At 41.6% G+C, this 25,482-nt stretch overlaps 1 protein-coding gene across 1 annotated transcript in view; it reads left to right on the top strand.

The window, feature by feature from the left end:
- Positions 1 to 9,921, top strand: part of LOC129703238 (transferrin receptor protein 1-like) — a 42,893-nt gene extending 32,972 nt beyond the window's left edge. Inside the window, exons 14-19 of the mRNA XM_055645543.1 lie at positions 587 to 654; positions 923 to 996; positions 1,985 to 2,069; positions 3,504 to 3,725; positions 7,970 to 8,110; positions 8,719 to 9,921. Coding sequence (XP_055501518.1) covers positions 587 to 654; positions 923 to 996; positions 1,985 to 2,069; positions 3,504 to 3,725; positions 7,970 to 8,110; positions 8,719 to 8,961 — 833 coding nt within the window. The 3' untranslated portion in view covers positions 8,962 to 9,921. The remainder of the gene's footprint in view (positions 1 to 586; positions 655 to 922; positions 997 to 1,984; positions 2,070 to 3,503; positions 3,726 to 7,969; positions 8,111 to 8,718) is intronic.
- Positions 9,922 to 25,482: the final 15,561 nt, after the last annotated feature.

The following is a 25,482-nucleotide window of genomic DNA, read 5'->3' as shown; positions in this document are numbered from 1 at the left end:
AGGGTCTCGACTTGAAACGTCACCCATTCCTTCTATCCAGAAATGCTGCCTGTCCCGCTGAGTTGACATGGCCGATCCATTGGCTATTCCTTGCAATTATTTTATTCTATCATATTTCCAGGCTGATTTGATGCATTGCAAATCACCAGTCAATTAAATCCATTACTTCCATAAATATTGGTAGAGAGAGCAGAAAACAGTGTCTTGAGTTTGTCAACTTTACACATCTACCCAAGTAGTTCAGAGGGAGAGGAAGGGGCAAAAAAACTGAATTTAAACATAATTGCTAAATCTTAACAGATGTAGGTAAGATCTAATTTTGTTTCCATCCACCCTAAGATCATATATTCTTATGAACTGCTATAATGACAAATCGAGAGGAGAATGCAGTTATCATAACATATTGATCATAAACCCATCATGCCTGTTCTTGCTATTAAAGATCCACCATGGATATTTTACACCGCCTTGACCTCTTGAACTGATTGTTCTCTTTTGCGGGAAGAAGGAAACCTTATTCTCACGGGTCTAGTATGAGTATATACATTTTCGCTGTGAACTTATTGTGGCTTTTATTCCTTCCCAGGAGGAAACGACTTCAAAATGTATGGCAGCTCCATGTTGCACAACCTAATTCGAAGCTCGATTGAAATGGTAAGAATTTGGTGTAATAAATCGAAAGTGATCAGCATTTTAAACAACTGATTCCACCTGTGGTTTATGGTGGGCAGACAGAGGGCGTCTTTGAAATTATTAGCTTACTGAATTTGGGCGATTAGGAATAGAGGCAAGGGATTTGTGTGCCACATATTGCTGGCTTAACATTTGGATCACTGAGTCTACCACATCATGAGTGTGTTTTAATAAAAACAACTTGGTCATGTGTAACTTTTTTTAACTAAGGTCTTGTGTTTCTCAATAGGTGAAGAGTCCTTTATCTTCAGAAAACATTTTCAAAAAAGCTCAAGCAGTTAATAGTAATTGGGAGGAAACAGTGTAAGTTTTTTAAAAACCTGTTCAATTTTAAACCTATTTACATTTTGTGCAGTTTGTTTGCTTCTGGTGTTATCATTACTTCATTTTGATACACATTTGTTAAGTATCTTGAGACATCCTGGGGATGTTGATAACATTTTATATCAAAATGCTTTCAAAGTTAGGGCTTTATTCTTTATTCTTTGGAGCGCAGAAGGTTAAGGGGGGACTTGATAGAGGTTTTTAAAATGATGAGATGGATAGACAGAGTTGACATGGAAAAGCTTTTCCCACTGAGAGTAGGGAAGATTCAAACAAGGGGACATGACATGAGAATTAAGGGACTGAAGTTTAGGGGTAACATGAGGGGGAACTTCTTTACTCAGAGTGGTAGCTGTGTGGAATGAGCTTCCAGTGAAGGTGGTGGAGGCAGGTTCGTTTTTATCATTTAAAAATAAATTGGATAGTTATATGGATGGGAAGGAATGGAGGGTTATGGTCTGAGCGCAGGTATATGGGACTAGGGGAGATTATGTGTTCGGCACGGACTAGAAGGGTCGAGATGGCCTGTTTCCGTGCTGTAATTGTTATATGGTTATATGGTTAAAGTACCCTCTTGAATCTTGGCTGAATCTTTGTTTCAAATTTCTTTATCTCCGCATTTTAAATGCACATGCGGTACAATTACCTAATCAACGCACCAGAATTCCTCCAGCTGCAGCTTTATTTTTCAAGTGGCACCTATTTCACCAAAAAAATCTTCAATACATGACTGAGTTCTCAGACAATCTGGTCATTATTCACCTGCGGGTGGAACCCAGGAAGAAGAAGGTTCAAGAAAAATGGTCTTATTCGGTGCTTCTCAAGATCTCTAATTGCATTGCAAAGGTTGTCTGAGCTCTGACCTCATATAAAATGAGATGAATTTCATCAGAAACCCACTTATGTAAGATATACGTAATAAAATTTTGCTTTTTGTCTTATTTTTCCTAATTGTTATTTCTTTCAGTTTGGTACCAATTCCCATGGATACCAGTGTTTATGCATTCTTGGCAATTGGTGGGATTCCAACTGTTGGACTGTGTTTTGTCAAAGTAAGTTCATCCTAAGATTCCGTGAGAGGGAGATTTGTCGTCAAATCCATCTTTCCCTCTGTCCATACCACTCCAAAGTGGTGAAAACCTGTGAAGTTAAATATCTTGGGCAGTGCCTTTTCTGGAACTCATGCATTGTTATAGTATTAAGAGCCCATTGGAGTTTTGATAGCCAAAATAAAATTCAATTTAGAAAAAGCTGATGGTGCTTCAACAGTTTTGCTTTTAGAGTTTATCTCTTGAATCAATTGTAAGGGAAAGGGTTAATGTTTCTGACCCATGACCCTTCTTTACGTGGTGTCCATTATGTAAAACATAGATATTTTTCAATCCACACTTCATTTGGTTGCCAGTGGTCACTTGCTGTCCCATTTTTTTTATGGCCAAGGTATGAGACCAGGAGCTTGGAGCTGATAGGTGTGGACAAGTCTAAGCCTACACCTGATTTGTGTTGACAAGTGGTCAAAATGGGTTCTAATTTTATACTGATCAGCCCACTTGTGGCCAGAACTGATTTTTTTGAGCTCTTAATTTTCCTAAGTAAGGCCAAGATACGGTACCAGGTTGCTGCATTGGATAAGTAGGACAGTGTGAAGAGAATCAGGGCTGTTAAAAAATCAGGCAGTGCAACTGAGTATTTTACAAATCAACCACAATCTCACTGAATGTGGATTAGGTTTGAGAGCCAAAGTAACCTACTACAGTGTATGTTTTTCATCCTTTGTATGTTGTTAATTATTTTACTAACGTGGTTGGACTTGTATAAACATCCAGCAAGGTATTGTAAAATGTGGAGAAAAACTCCAGTTGTCCAGATTCTACTCCCATTTCTGCAACCACCCTGAACAGTCCGCTTTTGAAATCTTTACCCTCTTCCTGCTGGAATTTTGGGGCTGTAGATTTTTTTTGCCGTGCTCATTGATTGAAGATGGAGCAATTTTTGATTTTTGTTCTTGGTGAGTTATGTGGAAAACGTATCCGAAGTAATAAATTGTGATGAAGGAGATTTGTTTTTGAGGTTGACTGTCTGTACAACTACACTTATACAGGTATAAGTTCAAAACATAAACCGTAAGCTCGCATGTCATGGTTTGATTCAAAATTGGATGTTAGAGTCAAAAGAAGAAAGAAAAATGTCATTCTAATTACTGGAGATTTGAAATAAAAGCAGAAAACAGTGGAAATACTTAGACTTGGCTGCCCCATGTGGGATAAGTTGATGGTTTGTTTTGGTCAACGTCTCTAGATATTGCCTAACCTCTTTGAGTAAATACTACATTTTGTATTTATTTCATAGTCTTTATTTGTTACATACTGCAATTTTCTTTAATAGCTGAATTACTGATGCTGAAAGCAGATTTAATGTTCAATTAAATTATTGTTAAATTCTAAAAATATTAATATTTATTCATCATTTTTAATTGTTATTTTCAGAACGATAAGTATCCATTCCATACAGAAATGGATACAGTGGAAACTCTGTTGCAGTTCACAGGGGGCAATCTTGAAGCAGTAGGTCGTGCCGTGGCTGAAGTTGTTGGAATTTCAGTAATTAAGCTAACCATGCATCATAGTCTTCCACTTGATTACCAGAAATATTCTAATGAACTGACTAACGAAATTGTTAAATTTCAAAAATACACAACATTGCTGGAGGTAAGTAAAATGTGGAAATTTTAGTCTCATTTATAGGATGGGAGGCAACAAGTTGTGGCGTTGATAATTAGTAAACAAAGTTTGAGCTGTAATCACATTACTGTACTTTTATTAGAATTGCTTGCCTATTGAATCATAGACACTAATAACCAAGAGAAGGTAAATGGCTATTTTGTGCCTTCCAAAATCTTTGTGTTCTTCACTCCTGGAAAGACCAAGTTAGCAGGTGGATGGGGAAAGCCATATCTGTCCTTTCTCGAACAAAGACTCTCAAATCTTGCACTCGGCACCCAGACCAATGACGATAAGTATGACAAACCAATTTGTTCTCATTTGCTGGTTTGCCCTGGATACCATGTGATCTAATCTTTCAGACAAGTCTACCATGTGAGATCTTATCCAAGGCCTTGCTAAAGTCCATGCAGACAATGCCTATTTCATTATCCTTGTCAGTCATTTTCATCGCTTCAATGTTACTTGTTCAAACTCGGGAGAGACGATTTCTCACTGATAGTCGCGATAACCATCCCTAATCAATCCTTGCCCTTCCAAATGCAGGTAGATCCTGTCCCTCAGAATCACTTCTAGTAAATGGCATTCAGTTCACTGGAATGTTTTTGCAACCCTTTTTGAACAAAGGCACAGCATAGGCCAGCCTCTAATCTTAGTGCACTTCACTCATGGCTAAAGATTATACAGATATCTCTACTAGAGTCCCAGGAATTTATTTTCTAGCTTCCCACAATGTCTTAGGATATACTTGGTCAAGCCTTGAGGATATAGCGCCTTAAGATTGCTTAAAGACTGCCAGCGCCTCATTTATAATGTGGATATATACTAATACATCACTATTCATTCCCCTTAATCCTTAGGTTCTATAACCTTCTCCACGGTAAATGTAGTTGAGAAATATTTAAGATCTCTCCCATCTCCTGTGGGTCCACACATTGACAATCACTTTAATCTTTACGATGCTCTATTCTCTCTTCCATTTGCTCCTTGTACCTGCAGAATGTCTTGGGATTCTGTTACCTTAACTGCCAGAATTATCTAATGTCGTCTTTCCCCTCCTGATTTCCCTTTCCAGTGTTCCCCTACATCTCTTGTACTCATTTGGTTGGCCCCAGCTCCTTAAACCCATCGTATGCCTTTTTTCTTCCTGACCAGAACCTCACTATCCCTCATTTACCGGGGTTCCCTAATTCTGCGAGCTTTGTCTTTCACTATAACAGGGACTTCTAGGCAGAAGTGACTAGTACAAGAGGGACAGGTGGCACCTGAACCCGAGGGGAAACCAGGAAGGTTCACCAGTGCTATTAGAGAAGGTTTAAGCTAGAGAGGCAGGGGGACAAGAATTGTAGTAGGAGATCAGAAATTGGAAGGATTGCCAACTCTTACATCTTTCTTTTAAAAGCAGGACTCTTGGCCCACCATGTCCATGCTGACTGACCATTGATCACCCAGTCTCACTAGTTCTATGTTAATCCGCTTTCTCGTCTACTCCTGCACTCTAGAGACAATTTACAGAGGCCAATTAACCTACAAATCCACACTTCTATGGGGTCTGGGGGAGAAACTAGAGCATGTCACAGGTAGAACTTGCAATCTCCACACAGACAGCAACTGAAGTCAGGATAGAATCAGAATCTCTAACACTGAGCATCAGCTCTACCATTTGTCTTGTCCCAGTTTAAGTGGACCAGTACTTTCTAGTTTGTTTGGGGGGGGAGGGTATAATGTAATTCCATCAAAATTATCGTCCTCTTATTAATCACTTTCCCCCCCCCCCCCCCCCCCCCGATATATCATCACGGGACGAGCCACTAAAATATCGTTGCTTGATTTTGTCATGGTGTCCTCCCTAACAAAAAGCAAAACACTCCCAGTCCCATGCACCAATCCATGCCCTGAATTTCACTGCCGTAACTGTCAGGCTTCTTGCATCAAATTATCTTCATATAAACTTTTGTTTGTTGGGAGGCTGCAGTTTCCATTTCACTTGCAACCAACATCATCCCTTATTTCTTCAAATCAAGTTTTGTCTGATGATCTAATGTTACCATGAGACTACCTTCCCTGCCCTCAAATGATATAACCCAGCAATATTTTTGTAATGGAGTGAATGTGTCCCCGTGTCACAACGGAACAATGGAGCCAGCCTGTTCCAGGTGTTTAGGTACTGCCACACTCGGCTCACCTTTTGATTGCTAATTTAGGACCTGTTGCAGAATGATTTATCGTGGTAACCACTTTTTATTCTGGCACAATTAAATGTTTATAACTAAATCTATGCTGAGATGGCTTGCTGTCAGCCCACATTCTTGTATTTGGCTTCAATGCAGGTGAAGGTATGGGAAGCTAGGACAGATGAATTCGTGGCTGAGGAGATGGGGCAGCAGTTCTGATTTTTGGATAATAGGGATCTCTTCTAGGCTGAAGTGACCAGTACAAGAGGAACAGGTTGCACCTGAACCTGAGGAAACCAGGGAGGTTCGCCAGTGTTATTCAAGAAGGTTTAAACTAGAGAAGTAGGGGAACGAGAATCTGAGTAGGAGGTCAGAAATTGGAAGGAATGATAGGAAATAGGAGTTCAGATCAGTAAGTCTCAAAGGAGGGATAGGCAAGGAGATGTTAATTAACATGGTGAAACTGATGACCTGAAATGTGTTTACTTCAACCAAGTGGTATCATGGGTAAAGGGAACTTGGAGCCTGGAACAGTGTTTGGAACTAAGATGTTATTGACCATAAGTGAGGTTTGGTTGCAAGAGTGACTTGATTGACAGCTCAACGGTTTAGCTGTTTGAGATGTGATGGAGGAAAAGAGGCGGTGGAGTTGCTCTATGAATCAGGGAGAATGTCATGACGACACTCAGCGAGGACATACTGAAGGGCTTGTCTACAGACGCAATGGAGCTCAAAAATAAGAAAGGTGCGATCACTCTACTTGGATTTTTCTGTAAGACTCAATATCGCAAGTGGGAGATAGAATATGAAAACAGGATATGGACAGATGCAAAAGCAACAGGGTGGTTGTGGCTGATTTTAACTTCCCTAGGATTGACTGGGACTTGCTGCAAAAGGCTCTGGCGGGCAGACATTTTTAGGTATATCCAAGAGGATTTCCTAAAACAGTATGCGAATATTCCAACTTGAGGGACTCTACTGGATCTGGTATTGGAAAACGAGTCTGGACAGGTGACTGGTGTTTCAGTGGAAGAGATTTTTTGGGGATAGGGATCACAACTTCATACGTTTCAAGATTGTTTGGAATAGTGATAGACGGTATTAGAAGGGAGCTAGGAAGAATAGATTGGGAGCAGTTGTTATTGGGTACTTCTGCATCTGACATGGGAGTCATTTGAAGGCCAGTTGTTCAAAGTTCAGGTCTGGCATGTAAGGTGGAAGGATAACAAAGGCAGCAAGATAGGGAACCTCAGATGACCAGAGATTGTAAAATTGGTCAAAAAGGATGCGTTCATAAGGTTTAAGAACTTGAAATCAGACAAGGCCTTTTGAGGAATATAGAGAAGAACTCTAGTGGGCGATTAGAAGGGTGAAAAAAGGTCATGAAATGTCTTTGGCGGTCATATTTTTAAAAATCCTGACTTTTTATACGTACATTGAAAACAGGATAACCAGGGATAAGGATAAATTTATGCTTGGAGTCGGGATGTAGTTGAGATACCAAACTAGCACTGGTTTATTTTCGATGGAAAGGAATAGCTTTAAGATGAGAGAGGCAAAGTATAAAGGGGATGTGTGGAGCAAGGTTTTTAGTTGTGGGTTCCTGGGAAACTGGGTTCCTGCAAGGAATAGAAGGGTATGGATCATTTGCAGGTACATGAGATTAGTTTAGATGAGATGAGTCTGAAGAAGGGTCTCGACCTGAAACGTCACCCATTCCTTCTCTCCAGAGATGCTGCCTGTCTCGCTGTGTTACTCTAGCATTTTGTGTATCTTCGATTTTAACCAGCAACTGCAGTTCCTTCCTACACATTTGAGATTAGTTTACCTTGGCATCATATTTGCCACAGAAATTGTTGGCTGAAAGGGCCTATTCCTGTGCTGTACAGTTATATGTTCACTGTCTCCATGCTATTATTATTTTAAAAAGCTATATGTTGTTGGAAGTAGATATCCAGATAAATATTGTATTCAGATGCAATCGATGTAGTGTTTGACAGGAAACTGGTTAGATACTGCAGATGTAATTGAAGTTGACTTGAATTAACTGTTTTATAGGAACGTGGACTGACTCTGCAGTGGCTGTATTCAGCACGTGGGGCCTACTTCCGTGCTGCACGTGAACTGTCAAATGAAATAGATGGTTCTGATTTGGATGATGTTTTGCTCTGCAGAACCTACAACAATCGAATGATGAGGGTAAATGTCCACTTTTTTGCATTCCTGCTTGGGTTTACGTCGTATAAACATGACTTTGCTCTGTTGCTCTTTGTGACACTAACATTTGCGGTGAACTTGAACTTTCAGGATGTATATTTGGTCAGCCGGGTATAGACCAGACGTGGGAATTTATTTTTCGTTATTTTTATCGCAGTTTTTTTTTGTTTTTTTTTGCTCCTTGTTTATCAGTCTTGATTAAACAATCAAAATAGTCATGAACGGTTTAGTTTCCAGCACTAAATGTGGGCAAAGGGAGAAACATTGTTCCAACTGCATCATTTAAAGACCAATCTGTTGAGCTGAAAACATTTACAAAAGGGGATAATGCCCCTGTCCCACTTAGGAAACCTGAACAGAAACCTCTGGAGACTTTGTGCCCCACCCAAGGTTTCCATGCGGTTCCCGGAGGTTTTTGTCAGTCTCCCTACCTGCAACCTCCGGGAACCGCACGGAAAACTTGGGTGGGGCGCAAAGTCTCCAGAGGTTTCCATTCAGGTTTCCTAAGTGGGACAGGGGCATTATAGTATACTGATCCAGTCTTCTTTTATTTTTTGTTAAACTAATAATAATTCTGCTTGTTCCAACAGGTGGAGTACAATTTTCTTTCTCCTTATGTGTCTGTAACCAGTTGCCCAAATAGACACCTGGTTTATGGCAGAGGACACCACACACTTCATGGTATTCTGGAGCAGCTGGCACTTCTGGAGAAGACGCCAGACCTTGTTGATTTCAATGTGATTCGTAATGATTTGGCATATGCTACCTGGACAATCCAGGGAGCAGCTGAAGCACTTGCTGGAGAAGTGTGGACAAGCAACAATGACTACTGATCTGTGACTTCAAAGGCATTTATGATGGTTTGTCAGTAGGCATAACATTCACTCAGATGCTGAGACATTATTGCCTTTGGTAGTTGAAGAATTTATGGAGTAAACATGTTGATTGGAAACTAAATGCAGGATACTTTCAGCAAATCAGGCAGCAAATGTAGAAAGGGTCAATATTTTGGATCCACGATCCTTCATCAAATTCATTTAATTTTTCATTAGAAACATTTTGTTACATAAAGCTGCATTTTTCTTTTATATTTAAGCACAAAGGCAAATATATAAAGTTTAAGAACAGACAAGTGATTTATGTTGTAAAAGTGAAGAGGCAATAATATCTCAGCTTTGTCATTTGTAACATCCTACACTTTAAGCTGCTGCAAGCCATTTTTTACATTAGCCTTTAGCAGAGAATGCTTGCATTGTGAACAACAATTGCACAATTTCTCCACCAATTACATTGCAGATGTAATATAGTCATTTAAGAACAGTTGCTTGAAACATGGTCACTTGCCAGGTCTTTCAAGCAGTTGGTGTGACAAATTTACAAGTTTTATTGATGTATTGCAAGAACTGCATCTTGGGAACTCAGTGAAGCAAGTACTACTTGGGCTAATGAATCAATTGCTTTGCCGTATATCTTTCTATGGTTAATTTAGTGCTGATTTCCCATTGTTGCAGTGATGAGCAACGGAATACTTTAAAACCTGAAGCAAATTATTGGCAATGATTGATAGGATGGGTTGTGGGGACTTTAATGAAAGGGGAGTGAATGGTTAAACGGTAGAAGTTAACTATGATGAAAAATTGACGGTCAAATGAAGCATGGAAATTGCATGGGGGTTAGGGGGATATATGGGGGAGGTGGTGAAAAACAAGGAAATATTTTAGGCCAAAACAAGGATTTACTAGTGGGTTGCACTGTAGTGTTGCAACAAAATAGGTGGCATGGGGGGGGGGGGGGGGGGGGGGGGGGGGGGGGGGGGGAAAATATTGATGATAAAATGTTTCTCGTTTGAAATTTGTGAAATGAGACTTGGTGTAGCTGTTAAAACATTCATTCTTTTAGAAAAAATACTTTAAAAATCCGCTGGGGTGAATTTCCTGCCACATATAGAACACAGCTTCATTGACAAATTAATAAATTAGGCTAGTTACCCAGTGCAAATGTTTATGTCATGAAAGTAACTGGGAAATTGAATAAAGAGATTAACAGTTAAGCAGAGTGGTTGGGAAGATTGAAATGAGAGGACAAAAATACACCCCTAATTCTTGAACGTTGAAATTTAGTTTATGATAGTGTGTTATTAAAGGCAAAGTTTGAGCAGCACTTTTGTATAATGCACTTAGTCTGAATTTCAATAGGAGTGCAGTGGCGAATGAAAGGAACACTTTAATTGGGGAGGATGTGAGGTAAAAACAAATTTGGTGGGGTTAAATGTGAATTTAATGTGAATCTGTTAAGATTGGAATTTTAATTACAGTCACAATTGTAACAAGCTAACAAAAAATTGCAAATTACATTTTTCTGGAGGAACTCAGCAGGTCAGAAAGCATCTGTAGAGGAAATGAACATGCCGTTTTCAAACCCTGTCTGTCCACCTCCCTCCACAGATACTGCCTGACCCACTGAGTCTCCAGCATTTTGAATATTGTTTAAGAATCCAGCAACTACAGTTTCTTGCTTGACAAAAACTCATCCAGTGATCTCCCCAACACCTCAGTATTTGGCTTTTATAATCTGGATTTTTTTTAATTACGCTCCCAAAGATAGATACACCTTTTAAAGCAGTAACTAGTAGTACAATTCAATAGTGTTTAAGAAGGAACTGCAGATGCTGGACAATGGGGTCTGAAGAAGGGTTTCGGCCTGAAACGTTGCCTATTTCCTTCGCTCCATAGATGCTGCTGCACCCGCTGAGTTTCTCCAGCACTTTTGTCTACGTACAATTCAATAAATTTTGCAGCTAATGTATATTTAAGTGAGGGGTTACCTATCTGGTAGGAGTTGTGCATCTCCTGATCCAGTAAGAATAGTTCACCTAGTGCAGACATTTTAAATTGCCAAGAACGGATGGCAGACCCAAAATGCATCTAATTGCTTGACTTAGTTTCTGATTAGAATTTTTGAGAAGCTTTGTCACTAACTTTTCAATCTTTGACCAGCAGTCGTCTTTTACCATTTGGGTAACCCTTTGCACATCACCTTTTCCCATTGTTAATTGTTAAAATATGTGGTGAAATGTGTATTGTAAAATGGATTAAGACTCATGTCCCATACAAATCTATTCCATTCTCCAATTTCAGGGGATATTTTGACACATTTTACTGTAGCAGGACACTGAATGTAGAGAATAATTTGTGAAGTTTCCAGACTTGATGAAGATCTTAAATGCATTTGAATTTCGGATGGGACTTACTGATGTCTTTGAAATAGTTTAATACCTGTATGGGTATTTCACTGTTGCCTGTTTTTCAAACTAGAACATTGACCAAAGTGACAGGACTCAGTGCTTACAATTAATATTTTTTTCAAAATCATGCATCTAAACTAACCCCCAGTTAGGGGAGAAAAAAATCTTAAAGCTGACAGAATCGGTACTAATGTGGCCATATAACTATCAGCCATATATTATAGAGGTTCTAGATGCTTGGCACTTGATGTAACCACTGAGCCCAATTGTAATGTCATTTTATTTCCACCAGTCAGCACTGAGATGTTTATTTTATTTATCAGTGACAGAGTTCACTATAAATAGTTTTATCTTTTTTAAAATAAGATAATTATCGGAAGCAGTGTCTTCCATAATTATGACAGTTATACTGTCGTCAACCAGAAAGCAGCATCTGCTACTAAGAAATGAAAGCCTATGACATTTCTACAAGTTTAAAACCTCATTATCGGGAGCAGTGTCTTCCATAATGTCATAAAATAAGGTAGTTTTTGCCTACCATGGTGTATATCGGAAGCAGTGTCTTCCATATGTTTCACTAAGGTGTATAAGAATTATCGGGAAATGGAGTTCCCGTAATTTAACTTTTATTTGAATAGTGGTAGGGTCTATTGTATGCTTCTGATCAGCTGCAGTAAATTTTATTTGCTTGTGTATGTATATTGTAATGTGGGTTGTGTGCTTGCATCAGGGCCCTCAGTGCCTTGAGAATGTTTTTTCAAAAACGTAGGAAATGTCCATTCATAACAACATTTGATGTTTCTTTAGCTCCTGTAATGTCCATATTCATGAATATCCAAAATAAGTGATGAATGATGTTCTGGTGATTTTGGTAATGGGTACTTTGCATTTAATATATGGGCTATTTTGTTTGTATTATCTTTTCCTCCAGGCCACCTGATACTGCATCGGCCTGACTTTAATTATGCTATTTTACTGCACTATTCTGAAAACTGTCAATTCTCTTCTTGCTCTTGTTTTTATTGCATGGCACGTGTTTTAAGCAGAATAATTACTGTATCAAGCGAGCCTTTTCCCTAAAACGCTCTAGTTTTAATGTTTTCTGTTTTGCGTATGTTTTAAATAAATCTTAAAATTATAATTTTGGATTCTATTGTCATTTACTGCAAAGAGACTGGTCAATGCCCCCATGAGATACAGTTGATGTTACACTGGACCTTGCTCTCAGCAGTCTACACCTGTAGCCACACAATGTAAGCCAGTTAGAGTGCATTTTATAAATTGTCAATTAAATATTCCTTTCCGGGTTTTCCCTCTAAGGTTACATCCCTTTATCCGGGCTAAAACTAGTCAAACAATTGACATGCAAACTGATAATATGAGATAAGAGGTCAATTGGGATGTCTTGCAGCAGGTATTTAGATTGGCCAAATACAAATAAATACAATGTGAACAATATTTGAGTGATAAAACATCTGAGGCACAAGCAGGTGTGAATAATAACAAATGTGGCTTATGAAATCTGAGGTGAGGTTTAGATTTATTATTATTGTCTTGTGTACTGTGGTATAGTGAAAAGTGATGTTTTACATGCATTCCCATTAGATCAGATAATAATACCACATAAATACAATGAAGTCAAACTCAAGTACAATATGTAGAGCAAAGGGAATGATACAGAGTGCAGAATATAGGTGTAAAGAAGTTAAGTCTGACACACTTAACTGCAAAAGATGCTGGCGCTGCTGGTGTGGGGCAAGGTTGTTGCAGGAGGGACAGGAGGACACTTTATCCCTGATGTATTTGGCCATACCGGGCCAATAAAAAACTGTCCTTGGGCATGAGAAATGGTAGCATCGACCCCGGAATGACCCTTGTGGGCAGCATTGAAGTACAGATCGTAGAGGGAGGCTGGGACCACGACCTTGTGGCCCTTGATGATGACACCGTCTTGGATAACCAGTTCATCACGGACGAGGAAGAAAGGGTGGGCACCTGACGGCAGAGTGGTCCGCCTGTCGGGCCACCTGCGCTTGATAACAGCTGCGAGCTGCTGCAATGCTGGGTCAGCGGCGGTGTGCTCGATCAGGCACTGTAGCTGCTTGGTTGGGACAAAGTTAACGTTCAGTACCAGCATGTCCTCCTGCTCGTAGGGGCAGCGGTCGCAGGAGGCTAGTGGGGCACGAGACAGGGTGTCTGCCACATGCATCTCAGTGCCCTTCTTGTAAACGATGTTGAAATCAAAACGCTGGAGCTGCAGCATCATGCGCTGAAGCCTGGCGGGGGCAATATGTATCGGTTTGTTGAGGATAGTCACCAATGGCTGGTGGTCCGTTTCGACTGAATTTGCTGCCGAAGAGGAAGTCTTTGAACTTGGAGCAGGCGAACACCACCGCCAGAAGCTCCTTCTCGATCTGAGCATACCGTTGCTCCGTGTCTATCATGGTCCGAGAGGCATACGAGACCGGTAACAGTGATCCGTCGTCATAGAGCTGCAGGCAGGCAGCACCTAGTCCAAAACGGGAGGCATCACAGGTAACAACAATGGGATGGCGCAGGTCGAAGAATTTTAGGGTTGGGGTGCTGGTCAACTTAGACTTCAGCCATTCAAAAGCCTGCCGGTGTTGTGGAAACCAGGACCAGGCAGTGTCCTGTTTTGTTAGCTGTCTCAGGGACGAGCTCAGTTCACTGGAGGCGTGGGTTCGAATCCCACGTCTGACATCATGTAAAGAAGTTAAGTCTGACACACTTGTAACTTTACTTATTGTTTAATGAGCACTCAGGTTAAACACATTCCAGCACTGACTACTAGCAGTCTATAACCGTGCTGGAACCAAGAGGGCGTGAGAGAGATAGAGAGAGAGTTATTATACTTGATAACTAAGGCGTGGTTAGTGGTGCTGAGGTAGCTATATTATTGGTTGCATGCATGGACCGTCTACAATAGGTATCAGCATTAGAATGCACTGGTTCCATAGACAAAGTCCAATGTTAGCAAAGGGTTAGAGGTGAATCGGACAGTACACTAGTTTATGGTAGGGCCGTTCATAAGCTTGTGAAGAGAAGAAGCTGTTCCTGAGTCTGGGGGTTTCTACAGACGTACAGTGAAATCCTTTTTTTTGCATTCAGTTCAGTAAAGTATTGCCATATCCAAGCACAATCTCCAATTAGTACAAAGTGTACAGAAATAGTCCACTGACACTGCATGCAAAAGTCGCCAGGTTTTGGCGCCATTTTCAAAATCCAGTCCGGACTGTGCACTCGGACAGAATTGAATGACGGAGTAGACTTCATGGTCCGAATGGCATAATTCTTCTATTGAGAACCTAGTGTTGAGAGAACATCCTTTCAATGTCAGCAAGACAAAGGAGATAGTGATTGACTTCAGGAATCGAAGCGGTACACCTACTCCAGTTTGCATTGACGGTGACGAAGTAGAGATGGTTGAAAACGTCAATTTCCTAGGAGTTCATATCACCAACAACTTCTCCTGGACCACCCATATTGAAGCAATGACCAAGACAGCACATCAATGCCTCTACTTCCTTAGAAGGCTTTGGAAGTTTGGCATGTGCCCTACAACTCTCACCAACTTCTACAGATGCACCAAATAAAACATTTTATCAGGATGCATTACAGCTTGGTTTAGGAACAGCTCCATCCAAGACCGCAAGAAATTGCAGCGAATTGTGGACGCAGCCTAGACCATCACACCAACCAACCTCCCTTATATTGACACAATTTATACCTCGCGCTGCCTCGGCAAGGCCAGCAGCATAATCAAGAATGAGTCACACCCTGGCTTCTCCTCTCTCCCATCAGGAAAAAGGTATAGAAGTGTCAAAATGCACACCACTAGAATTCTTCCCAGCTGTTATCAGGCAACTGAATCATTCTATAACCAGAGAGCAGTACTGAACTACAATCTAACTCTTTGAATGATGCTTGGACTATCCTTAATCGGACTTTGCTGGCTTTACCTTGCACTAAACGTAATTCCCCTATCGTGTACTGTATCTACACACTATAAATGGATTGATTGTAATCATATATTGTCTTTCTGCTGACTGGTTAGCACGCAACAAAAGCTTTTCACTGTACCTCGGTACATGTGACAATAAACTAAACTGAACTGATGACTATGAACTTAAAATTAGATTCAGTATTCCCACCGATGGGTTGTAAGTTACCCAAGCAGAATAAGGAGTAAGCCATTTAGATCGGAGATGAGGAAACACTTTCTCACAGAGAATGATGAGTCTGGAATTCTCTGCTTCAGAGGTCGATGGAGGCAGGTTCTCTGGATGCTTTCAAGAGAGAGCTAGATAGGGATAGCAGAGTCAGGGGATATAGGGAGAAGGCAGGAACGGGGTACTGATTGGGGATGATCAGCCATGATCACATTGAATGGCGGTGCTGGCTCGAAGGGCCAAATGGCCTACTCCTGCACCTATTATCTATTGTCTAATATGAGGAACAGTACCACTACTTCTTTCAAGCTCCACGTGGGCTGAGGTCAGAATTCAATATTTGCTGGAAGCGGGTCAGCAATTCTACCCGCACTGTGCAGCTTTCATCTTGCCAAGGAGTTTTAATGGGACAGGTTCTGAGTTTATCAGCAATTTGAAAGACTAGTTGCCTTCAGCAACAATGCTGCCATTAACATTTCCAAAGGCATTTAGCGGTGAATCCACACTGCATTATGTGGTCTGATTACTCACGCTCAAGGAAATGGAACAAAATCCACCCTGATTGTGTCTTGGTATGAATTACTTATTTCGTCAACTAATAATTAAAATGTTTATTCAAAAGTCCTGATGTTTCCTGGTGGCATGCTGGGATATGAAGCGATGTGAGTTTTTCTTCACAAAACTGCCATTAGCCGGCTCTCTTCTACAGTAGAGTTTGATGGATTTGCATGCACTCTTGCTGCAGAACTGCTTACGTAATCTGAAATTCCGGTGGGGGGGGAATAGGGGAATAGGGGAAGTGAAGGGGGAGGGGGGGGTAAATAAAAGTTACCTAAAATTGGAGCATTCAATGCTCATACCATGGAGTTATAAGCTACTAAAGTGGAATATGGGGTGCTGTTCCTCCAGAGAGTAATTGCCACTGAGTTTCTCCAGCATTATTTTTTCATAAACTGCCATTGTTAGTTCCTTGTTTCTACAGGGTAAACAGGAAAACGGGCGGTTAAGAATGTATATCAAGGGTACGTCTGTATTAACCAGAGCCTGGAATATAAGGAAATGGAAGTTAATGGCACAGCCATATAAATCTTTAAAGACCATTTCCTTCGCTCCATAGATGCTGCTGCACCTACTGAGTTTCTCCAGCATTTTTGTGTACCCTAAAACTTTAGTTAAGGTTGGCCTTGGCTGTACAGTTCTGGTCACATTATGGGAAGGGTGGAAGATTGCAACCTTCACGTGGTCCGCCCTGTTTCGACGAATGCAATCAACCTGGCGAGCACAATCAAATAAGATCAAATAGAACAAGTTGTCCTGCAACTTTAGGCTGTGCATGCCATACACAAGAAGAACATTATGGGAGGGGTGTGAATGGACAGTAAAGGTGCATGGTTACCTGAGATGTAGCATTTCAATCAACTACGAGGAGAGACTGGATTGTCTGGGCTTGTTTTCTTTGTAGAGGAGAAGGCTGACATGAAACTTGAATAAGGTAAACAGGTTTCTATGTCACCTTTGCATAGATGAAGAGAGCATAATTTAAGTTGGGGGACAGGAGAGCCAGAGAGGATTGAGGATGATTTTTTTTCAATCGGAGGGTGATTCAAATCTAGTCCCAGGAGATGGCGGAAGCTGGTACTTTCACAACATTGAAGTATCCAGACCAGCCAAAGCTGTGTGTGAAGGTGCTGGAAAACAGATTGGTCTCATGGGCCTGTCCCATTTACGCAACATGTTGAAAATCCAGCGGCAACCAGAAAGACGCTACAACTCTTTGGGTGACTGAGGAGACTACTCATGACCATACAGGCGAAAGCCCGGCGACATGTCGTGGGTGAAGCCAGTATGGTCGTGAGTAGTCGCCCAAACGAGTCGTACCTTGCTCTGGTCGCCGCTGGATTTTCAACATGTTGAAACCTTTCGGCAACCTGCAACTACCTATAATTTTTGCCAGCAGTCGCCGAAAAAGTTGCGTAAGTGGGACAGGTCTATTAGTAGACCACGTACAGATTGGGCAATTGTTTCACTGAACACCTTAGCTCAATCTACCTTGGCCTACGTGATCTCCCGGTTGCCAAACGCTTTAACTCCCCCATCCCATTCCCATACTGACCTTTCTATTCTGGGCCTCTTCCACTGTTGGGGTGAGGCCAAAAGGAAATTGGAGAAACAGCACCTCACATTTCGCTTGGGCAGCTTACAATCCAACGATATGAATATTGATTTTTCCAACTTCAAATAACCGTTGCATTCCCTCTCTCCGTCCCTCCCCCACCTTAGTGGTCCGACTAGTTTCACTGTCGTCCTGCTTAGTTTCACTGTTTGTATCCACTTGTTATCACCTTCTCCACAGCCAACAATGGACCATTGTGGGCTCCACCTTTCCTTGATCATCGTTGCTGGCTTTGATTTGTCCTTTTGTAAACCTTTCATTCATTTGTTCTGTGTACCTTTTCATATCTCTATTTACCCCTCACCCCTGACTATCAATCTGAAGAAGGATCTCAATCCAAAATGTCAGTTAGATTTAAACCAAAACAAGGGTTAGATTTAAGGCCTAAGGAATCAAGGGATATGGGGGAAAAGCAGGAATGGAGTTCTGATTTTAGATGATCAGCCATGATCATATTGAATGGCTCGAAGGGCCGAATGGCCTACTCCTGTACCTATTTTGTATGTTTCTATGTCACCTATTCCTTTTCTGTCTGACCCGCTGAGTTACTCCAGCAATTGTGTCTGACAGCAATGGCAAAGGACCTATTTTCATGTTGCATACCTTTAAAAGTGTTAAATTTGAACTCCACGAGCCTTGCATTAAATGTGAGAAATATGTAGGGCCTGGGCGCAATAAATATCCACAACACATTTCCATTGAACCTTTCTCATGCTGCTGTTTTGCATCTATCATCTATCTATCTATTCTATATTCTATTCTATCTATATCTATCTATCTATCTATCTATCTATCTATCTATCTATCTATACATAACTTTAACTCTGATCTTGTTATTGTCCGGTTTGACGGTCTTTCTATTTGCGCAAAACGGTTTGCGATAGTGCTACAATTTTTCACCAGTTCACTCACCATTCTCCTGTGCTGCGAGTGCACCAAGTTTCGCTCTGATCGGTAGAATGTCGTAAAAGTTAACGAAGTTTAAAAATCTTAAAAACCGCACGTGCGCAGATCGATCTCTTCTCCTGCCTATCAGCGGCACGCGGATTAGTCTCTTCCCCGTCACTCCCCGAGGCGGTCCGGACCTTCATGCATCATCTCGTCTTTAGTGGAGCTGAGGATGGCCAGCGGAGGTTTCCAACTGGACTTTCGGAGGGACCTGAAGCAGCCAGCCCAGCCCCGCCCTGCCCTGAGCACTCCCCCCCCCCCCCCCCCCGCCCTCACACCCCTTTCCCCACAAGTCCCCCTGCCCACATCACCCCCACACACCCCCCTCCACACACCCCCGCCCCCACAAGCCCCGCCCCACAAACTACCTGCCCCCACAACCCCCCCTTCCCCCCCACAACCCCCCATCCCCACACACACCTACCCCCCACCCTCACACACACCCCCCTCCACACACCCCGCCCACACAACCCCCTGCCCCATTTGCAAACTTACTAATCATTCTCATTCAAATTGTTGATATAAACCACAAACAGCAATGGGCCCAGTTCGGATCATCAAGGATAGTCATAGGCCCCCAATCCATAAAATAACCTCCCATCACCATCCTCTGCTTCCTACCATGAAGCCAATTTTGTATTGAGTTAGGTAACTCTCCCTGGTCCTGATGCAATCTAATCTTCCAGAGGATCCTACCTTTAGGAACCTTATCAAAGGTCTAGGATATTTTAGCTGAGACATAAAATGAATCAATATAAATATGGCAGCTTTAAGTATTGCAATGAAGTGCCAACTCGCATGTAATACGTGCTCCTTGGGTAAAGACCGAATGTGTGGTCTGGTTTCCTCAGCTGGCGCCACTGCCTATACTTGCTGCTGCAGTTCCCAGTGGGCCTGCATTTGAGTCATTAATTGGTATTGATATTATTGTCATGCGAGTCAATGAAAGTCTTTGCATGGTATCCAGATCATTTAGATCCTTACCATTAAACTTTTTACCAAGGCAGCTTAGACTCAATCAGTGATAAATGGATCACCGGTGGACTAGAAAAACAGCCTGTTACCTTGAAAAAGCCACATTCTTATTTATGGAGACATAAAGATGGTAGAATCGATAACAAAAAACAGGAGTATGGAAGAACTCAGCAGGTTAAGTAGCATTTGTGGCGGAAAAAAGTGTATTTTTCCTCTTTCCCATCTGTCTCGATACATTGACGCACCTTTTGCCTTTAGATTCTGCTTGACCAGGGCCGGCCTTAAGCCGATTGGACCAATTTCCCCCAATTGGGCCCCGCCTATGGGGGGGGCCCCGCGTTAATTTTCCGTATTTCGTACGGAAATACAAATTTGCTTTGTTAAATAAAGATTTTTTTTAAAACATTCGCCGTACAGATTTTTATACAAAACGAACATGAATAACAACTGCTGCATGGTCATCAGACACAAACGATTTGTTAACTATTACTGTGGCACTTGTTAACAGCCAGTAGTTAACAAGTAGTTATACAATGTGTCATCAATGCATCGATCCACATTCCTCAGTAAATATAATTGTGTTTTGAGCAAGTATTAATTCCGCCGCGTTCCTTTGAATACAATTCACGCGGCGTCATTAATACTTGTTCAAAACACAATTACATTTACTGGGGATTGTAGATCGAGGCATTGACGACACATTGAGAATTTCTTAAAACTCGCCATCATGATTGAGGGCTTCTTCTTGGTGTGCAGCGGGTTAGTCATTCAATTTACCTACCGACCCACATTGTGTCTCTCTGTCATTCGCTCTCTCCCTCCCTCTCTTTCGCGCACGCTCTCTCTCTCCCGCTCCCCATCTCATCTCTCTCTAGCTCTCTCGGCATCCCCGGAATCATTGACATTTTGCGGTAGACAAAAATGCTGAAGAAACTCAGCAGGTGAGGCAGCATCTATGAAGCGAAGGAAATATGCAACGTTTCGGGTCGAAACCCTTCCTCAGACCCGGCCCGAAACGTTGGCTATTTCCTTCGTTCCATAGATGCTGCCTCAAGCCCTGTCCCACTGTACGAGTTCACCGAAGAGCTCTCCCGAGTTTAAAATCTCTGTGTAGCATCTCTGTCCCTATCTTCAAATTCCCACTTTGAAATAAAATACAACTTTCGACAAAGATTTTGCAGCAGGATCGCGATTAGTCGATTCCCACACATTTTCAATCATCGTTCGATTCCGTGTAATTTTCACACCTGGTTGATGTAGTTTTTTTTTTAAAGATACTGTACATTAAAATCAATTGTTTCAAGCATACCCGGTACTAAACGCATGAACATTAAGGTGGTTACTGATGTTACAAAAGGTTATAAATGAATATAATTTCAAAGAGAAATAAGAGATTTCCATGGAAAGAATATTTAACCAGAATATAAGGTGAGGTCGCTGTAAAATGCTCACTTAAAACATTACACCGTCAACTCAGGATTGTTCCTTAGCCCTCTGACAGGTGTTTCAATCTAACCTCGTAGCTCGCTGTTAATCGATTCATAGCTATTAATTTTCATTCCTGGTCCGTATAGAACTTCTCCAAATGCAAACGCTTCAAGTTACGCTTCTTGTGTGGTGGTGTGGGGGGGGGGGAGTGCTAGGATAAAATACTATATATTTGCATATATATAGCAATCCTGCTGCAAGGTTTTTGTCAAAAGTTGTATTTTATTTCAAAGTGGGAGTTTGAAGATAGGGACAGAGATGCTACACATAGATTTTGATAGGAAGGAAACGTTACAGCAGCGGAGTAAAAGATCGGTCAAATATTAGGCTCAATGAAGATCGGGCAAGGGGGATTGGGGGTGGGGGAAAAGTATCTAAAGCTTGGGACTTGCCTAAATGAGTACTGAGATGGATTATCATTCCACACCAAATTTCTTAGACAATAATACCTTTTATGCAATTATCACAACATTTTGTTAGATATGGATCAACAGACTGTGTGTGGACATGCTTGTAAATGAGTAAACCAAATGTTCTTCTTTAAGTACTGTTGTTTCTGGGATGGGGTGACTGATTACAAATAACCTTCATTCTATATTTTGTCATAATGTGGCTGAAACAATGGCATATCTTCTGATATTTATTGAGATAAAAAGATACAACTGAGTTTGTGCAAAATATTACCTTGCCTGATAGATATTGTGAAATGGAACTCAGAAGTTATGGGAGGATTACATAAAACTACAATTCAAAGGTAATGAATATACAGAGTATTCTTATTTCCATCATGAACATACAATAGTGATATAGGACACCAGGTCCTACTACGGCAAACTCACGAGCTATTACGGTATGACTACGTTAAAAAGTATCACATGTTTACATCCCGCGTATATTTTACTCGTGGACATTTTTCAACATGTTGAAACATCTTCACGAGTTGCCACGTTTCCCCGTGTGCCTGCCGTTAGCGCTAAGAAATGTCCCGAGCTCCGACGTACCCGCTATGTTCAATCTATGTGCTTACCACGAGTTTTGATTTTTTTTTTAAACTCGGGTGAGCTTTTGGGTGAACTCGCACAGTGGGACAGGGCTTCACACCCACTGAGTTTCTCCAGCAGTTTTGTCTACCTTTGATTTTCCAGCATCTGCAGTTCCATATAACCATATACCAATTACAGCACGGAGTCAGGCCATCACGGCCCTTCTAATCCGTGCCGAACACTTAATCTCACCTAGTCCCATCTACCTGCACTCAGACCATAACCCTCCATTCCTTTCCCGTCCATATACCTGTCCAATTTATTTTTAAATGATAAAATCGAACCTGCCTCCACCACTTCCACTGGTAGCTCATTCCACACCGCTACCACTCTCTGAGTAAAGTTCCCCCTCATGTTACCCCTAAACTTTTGTCCCTTAATTCTCAAATCATGTCCTCTTGTTTGAATCTTCCCTACTCTCAATGGAAAAAGCTTATCCACGTCAACTCTGTCTATCCCTCTCATAATTTTAAAGACCTCTATCAAGTCCCCCCTTAACCTTCTGCGCTCCAGAGAATAAAGACCTAACTTGTTCAACCTTTCCCTGTAACTTAGTTGCTGAAAACCAGGCAACATTCTAGTAAATATCCTCTGTACTCTCTCTATTTTGTTGACATCTTTCCTATAATTTGGCGACCAAAATTGTACACCATACTCCAGAATTGGTCTCACCAATGCCTTGTACAATTTTAACATTACATCCCAACTTCTATACACAATTTATAAAGGCCAGCCCACCAAATGCTTTCTTTATCACCCTATCTACATGAGATTCCACCTTCAGGGAACTATGCACAGTATTCCTAGATCCCTCTGTTCAACTGCATTCTTCAATTCGCTACCATTTACCATGTACGTCCTATTTTAATTTGTCCTGCCAAGATGTAGCACCTCACACTTATCAGCATTAAACTCCATCTGCCATCTTTCAGCCCACTCTTCCAAATGGCCTAAATCTCTCTGTAGACTTTGAAAATCTACTTCATTATCCACAACACCACCTATCTTAGTATCATCTGCATACCTACTAATCCAATTTACCACACCATCATCCAGATCATTGATGTACATGACAAACAACAGTGGACCCAACACAGATCCCTGAGACAACCCACTAGTAATCGGCCTCCAACCTGACACAGTTATCCACCATTACTCTCTGGCGTCTCCCATTCAGCCTCTGTTGAATCCATCTTGCTACTCCACTATTAATACCCAACAATTGAACCTTCTTAACCAACCTTCCATGTGGAACCTTGTCAAGGCCTTACTGAAGTCCTTTCTGTTGGGGGGGTGGGGGGGGGCGGATAGTCCTGGCCCGTGGTGGCTCCTGATAAGTGATATGTTCCCTCTGCGGGTGCTGCCTTGCCCGACGAGTTCCTTCAGCCAGGGGCGGAAAACCCGGGGGGGCAGAGAGGACACATCCCCCCCATGTTTTGAGAGGTCGGGGACATCCCCGCCAGGTTAACCTGCTTGGACTTGCGGGAAATATGACCAGCACGGAGAAGCAGCGCTGGTATCCCGTCAGTCCAGACAGGGCTGTAGTTAACCCGGTGAGACAGGCAGTTGAGCTGCATTTAGCGCTGGATTGAGCCTCTGAAGCCTCGCGCGCGTGTGTGAGTGTGCACATGCGCGCGCGGCCGCCAAAATATTGTGTCCCCGTCCCCTCCATGTTTTGATAGTGAGTTCCGTTCTTGCCTCCAGCACTGTGTTTTTTGTTTGGCTCTGAAGTTGAAGGTGGATCCCCCTGTGTCTACCTTCAACTCCCTGTCTGTGGTGGCACAGCGGGACAGGGGCTCTGGGGAGAGGGTTGCGTTTCTGGTTGAGACCCTTCTTCAGACAATCACAAGTACTCTCACCGATGAGTGTTCAGTTCAGTCTGAAGAAGGGTCTTCTATCCAGAGTCGCTGAGCTGCCTGTCCTGCTGAGCTACTCCAGCTTTTGTCTATCTTCAATTTCAGAGTTAGATAACATTTCTCATGGTGGGCATAGCGTTATCCCCCCCCCCGGACCTTAGCGTACCCCTAGTTCCTAAAACTCACTTCCATCACTAATCTGGCATATAGATTCATAACAGTGAGATTTAAAAATCACGTTATATTCTTGTGTGAATGGGATTAGTTTGTTATTTGAATACTTAAGCTATTTTTTAAATTGACCCTTTTCTAAAGGACATTCTTAATGGGAAAGTAGTGGGCAGAAAGGCATGTCATGCGTGGTTTGAAGAGCAAAAACCTGTAGTTTACAATGCCAAAATTGATAAGTTGAGGAAATACAAGGTGTAAAGAGTTGTTTATTGGTTACAATCTGAGGAGTATGATGATGCTACTGATTATGGTATACCAATGTTCCAGCTAGCAACTGATCTTCTCCATAAAAACCTGGTCTATTGCTAGAAATTGTGATTTATTTACCTATCTGTTACGGACTTACAACATATAAAACTTATAATATTAAAGTTCTAATCTTGAGAATATCACATTTTTTAATTTTCAAGGCAGCCTGGGAGTTTATTACTATTTCCATCACAACGGTCAATTTTGTTATTAGCTACAATTAGGTAATTAACTAATTATATGCTTTAATTTCAGGTCATCCAAGTAAGATGTACATTTGTTTCAGAATGCCTCAATCTATAATAACTGAAATTTTCATTCATTTCTCTTAATGTTTAAGAAAGTTATGGGCTTTTGACTGTCCTCGATCACACCATTTTCATACTCGGAAATTAGCATCTTGTTCCCTATTGCTTTTCCAGCAATAGGGAACAAGATGCTAATTTCCGAGTATGAAAATGGGGAAAAGCAACAGGGAAAAACATGCTAATTTCTGAATATGAAAATGGCCATAACTTTTTTAATACTGAAGATATGAAAGTTAATTAGGTGTCAAATTAAACTTATTTTTATGCTTTATCTGATGGGATAAATTACAAACTTGATTTTTTAAATCTCAAAATTTTGTAACATTGCTAGAAAATGTACCTGCATCTTGGAGGCCGAAGGTTAGGTTGTTAGCCAAGAAAGATAAACTTCGTTATCCCTCAGTACAGCAACGTCAAGAACGAGGGCCAAGTCTATCCCTCATTGCTAGCAGCTGATGGGAAGTGGCTGTAAAGTGGGAAGCGGCTGTAAAAGGACAGCGCTGCTGGACGGGGGGGGGATTTCCTTTCACAGCGTGTGGGTAGTCTGTCTAGGGGTAAAGTTGCGGGGAGGGCAGGAGCGTTGAGAAGGAGGTGATCGGGGATCATGCCAGCATCCCGCTCAAGAGTGGGTCAGCGGGTGATGGATAAC

This window comes from Leucoraja erinacea, chromosome 14, assembly GCF_028641065.1.
Source record: "Leucoraja erinacea ecotype New England chromosome 14, Leri_hhj_1, whole genome shotgun sequence".
NCBI classification, from domain to species: Eukaryota; Metazoa; Chordata; class Chondrichthyes; order Rajiformes; family Rajidae; genus Leucoraja; species Leucoraja erinaceus.
The sequence above is the reverse complement of the archived record's forward strand: the minus strand, read 5'-3'. Positions and strand labels throughout refer to the sequence as shown.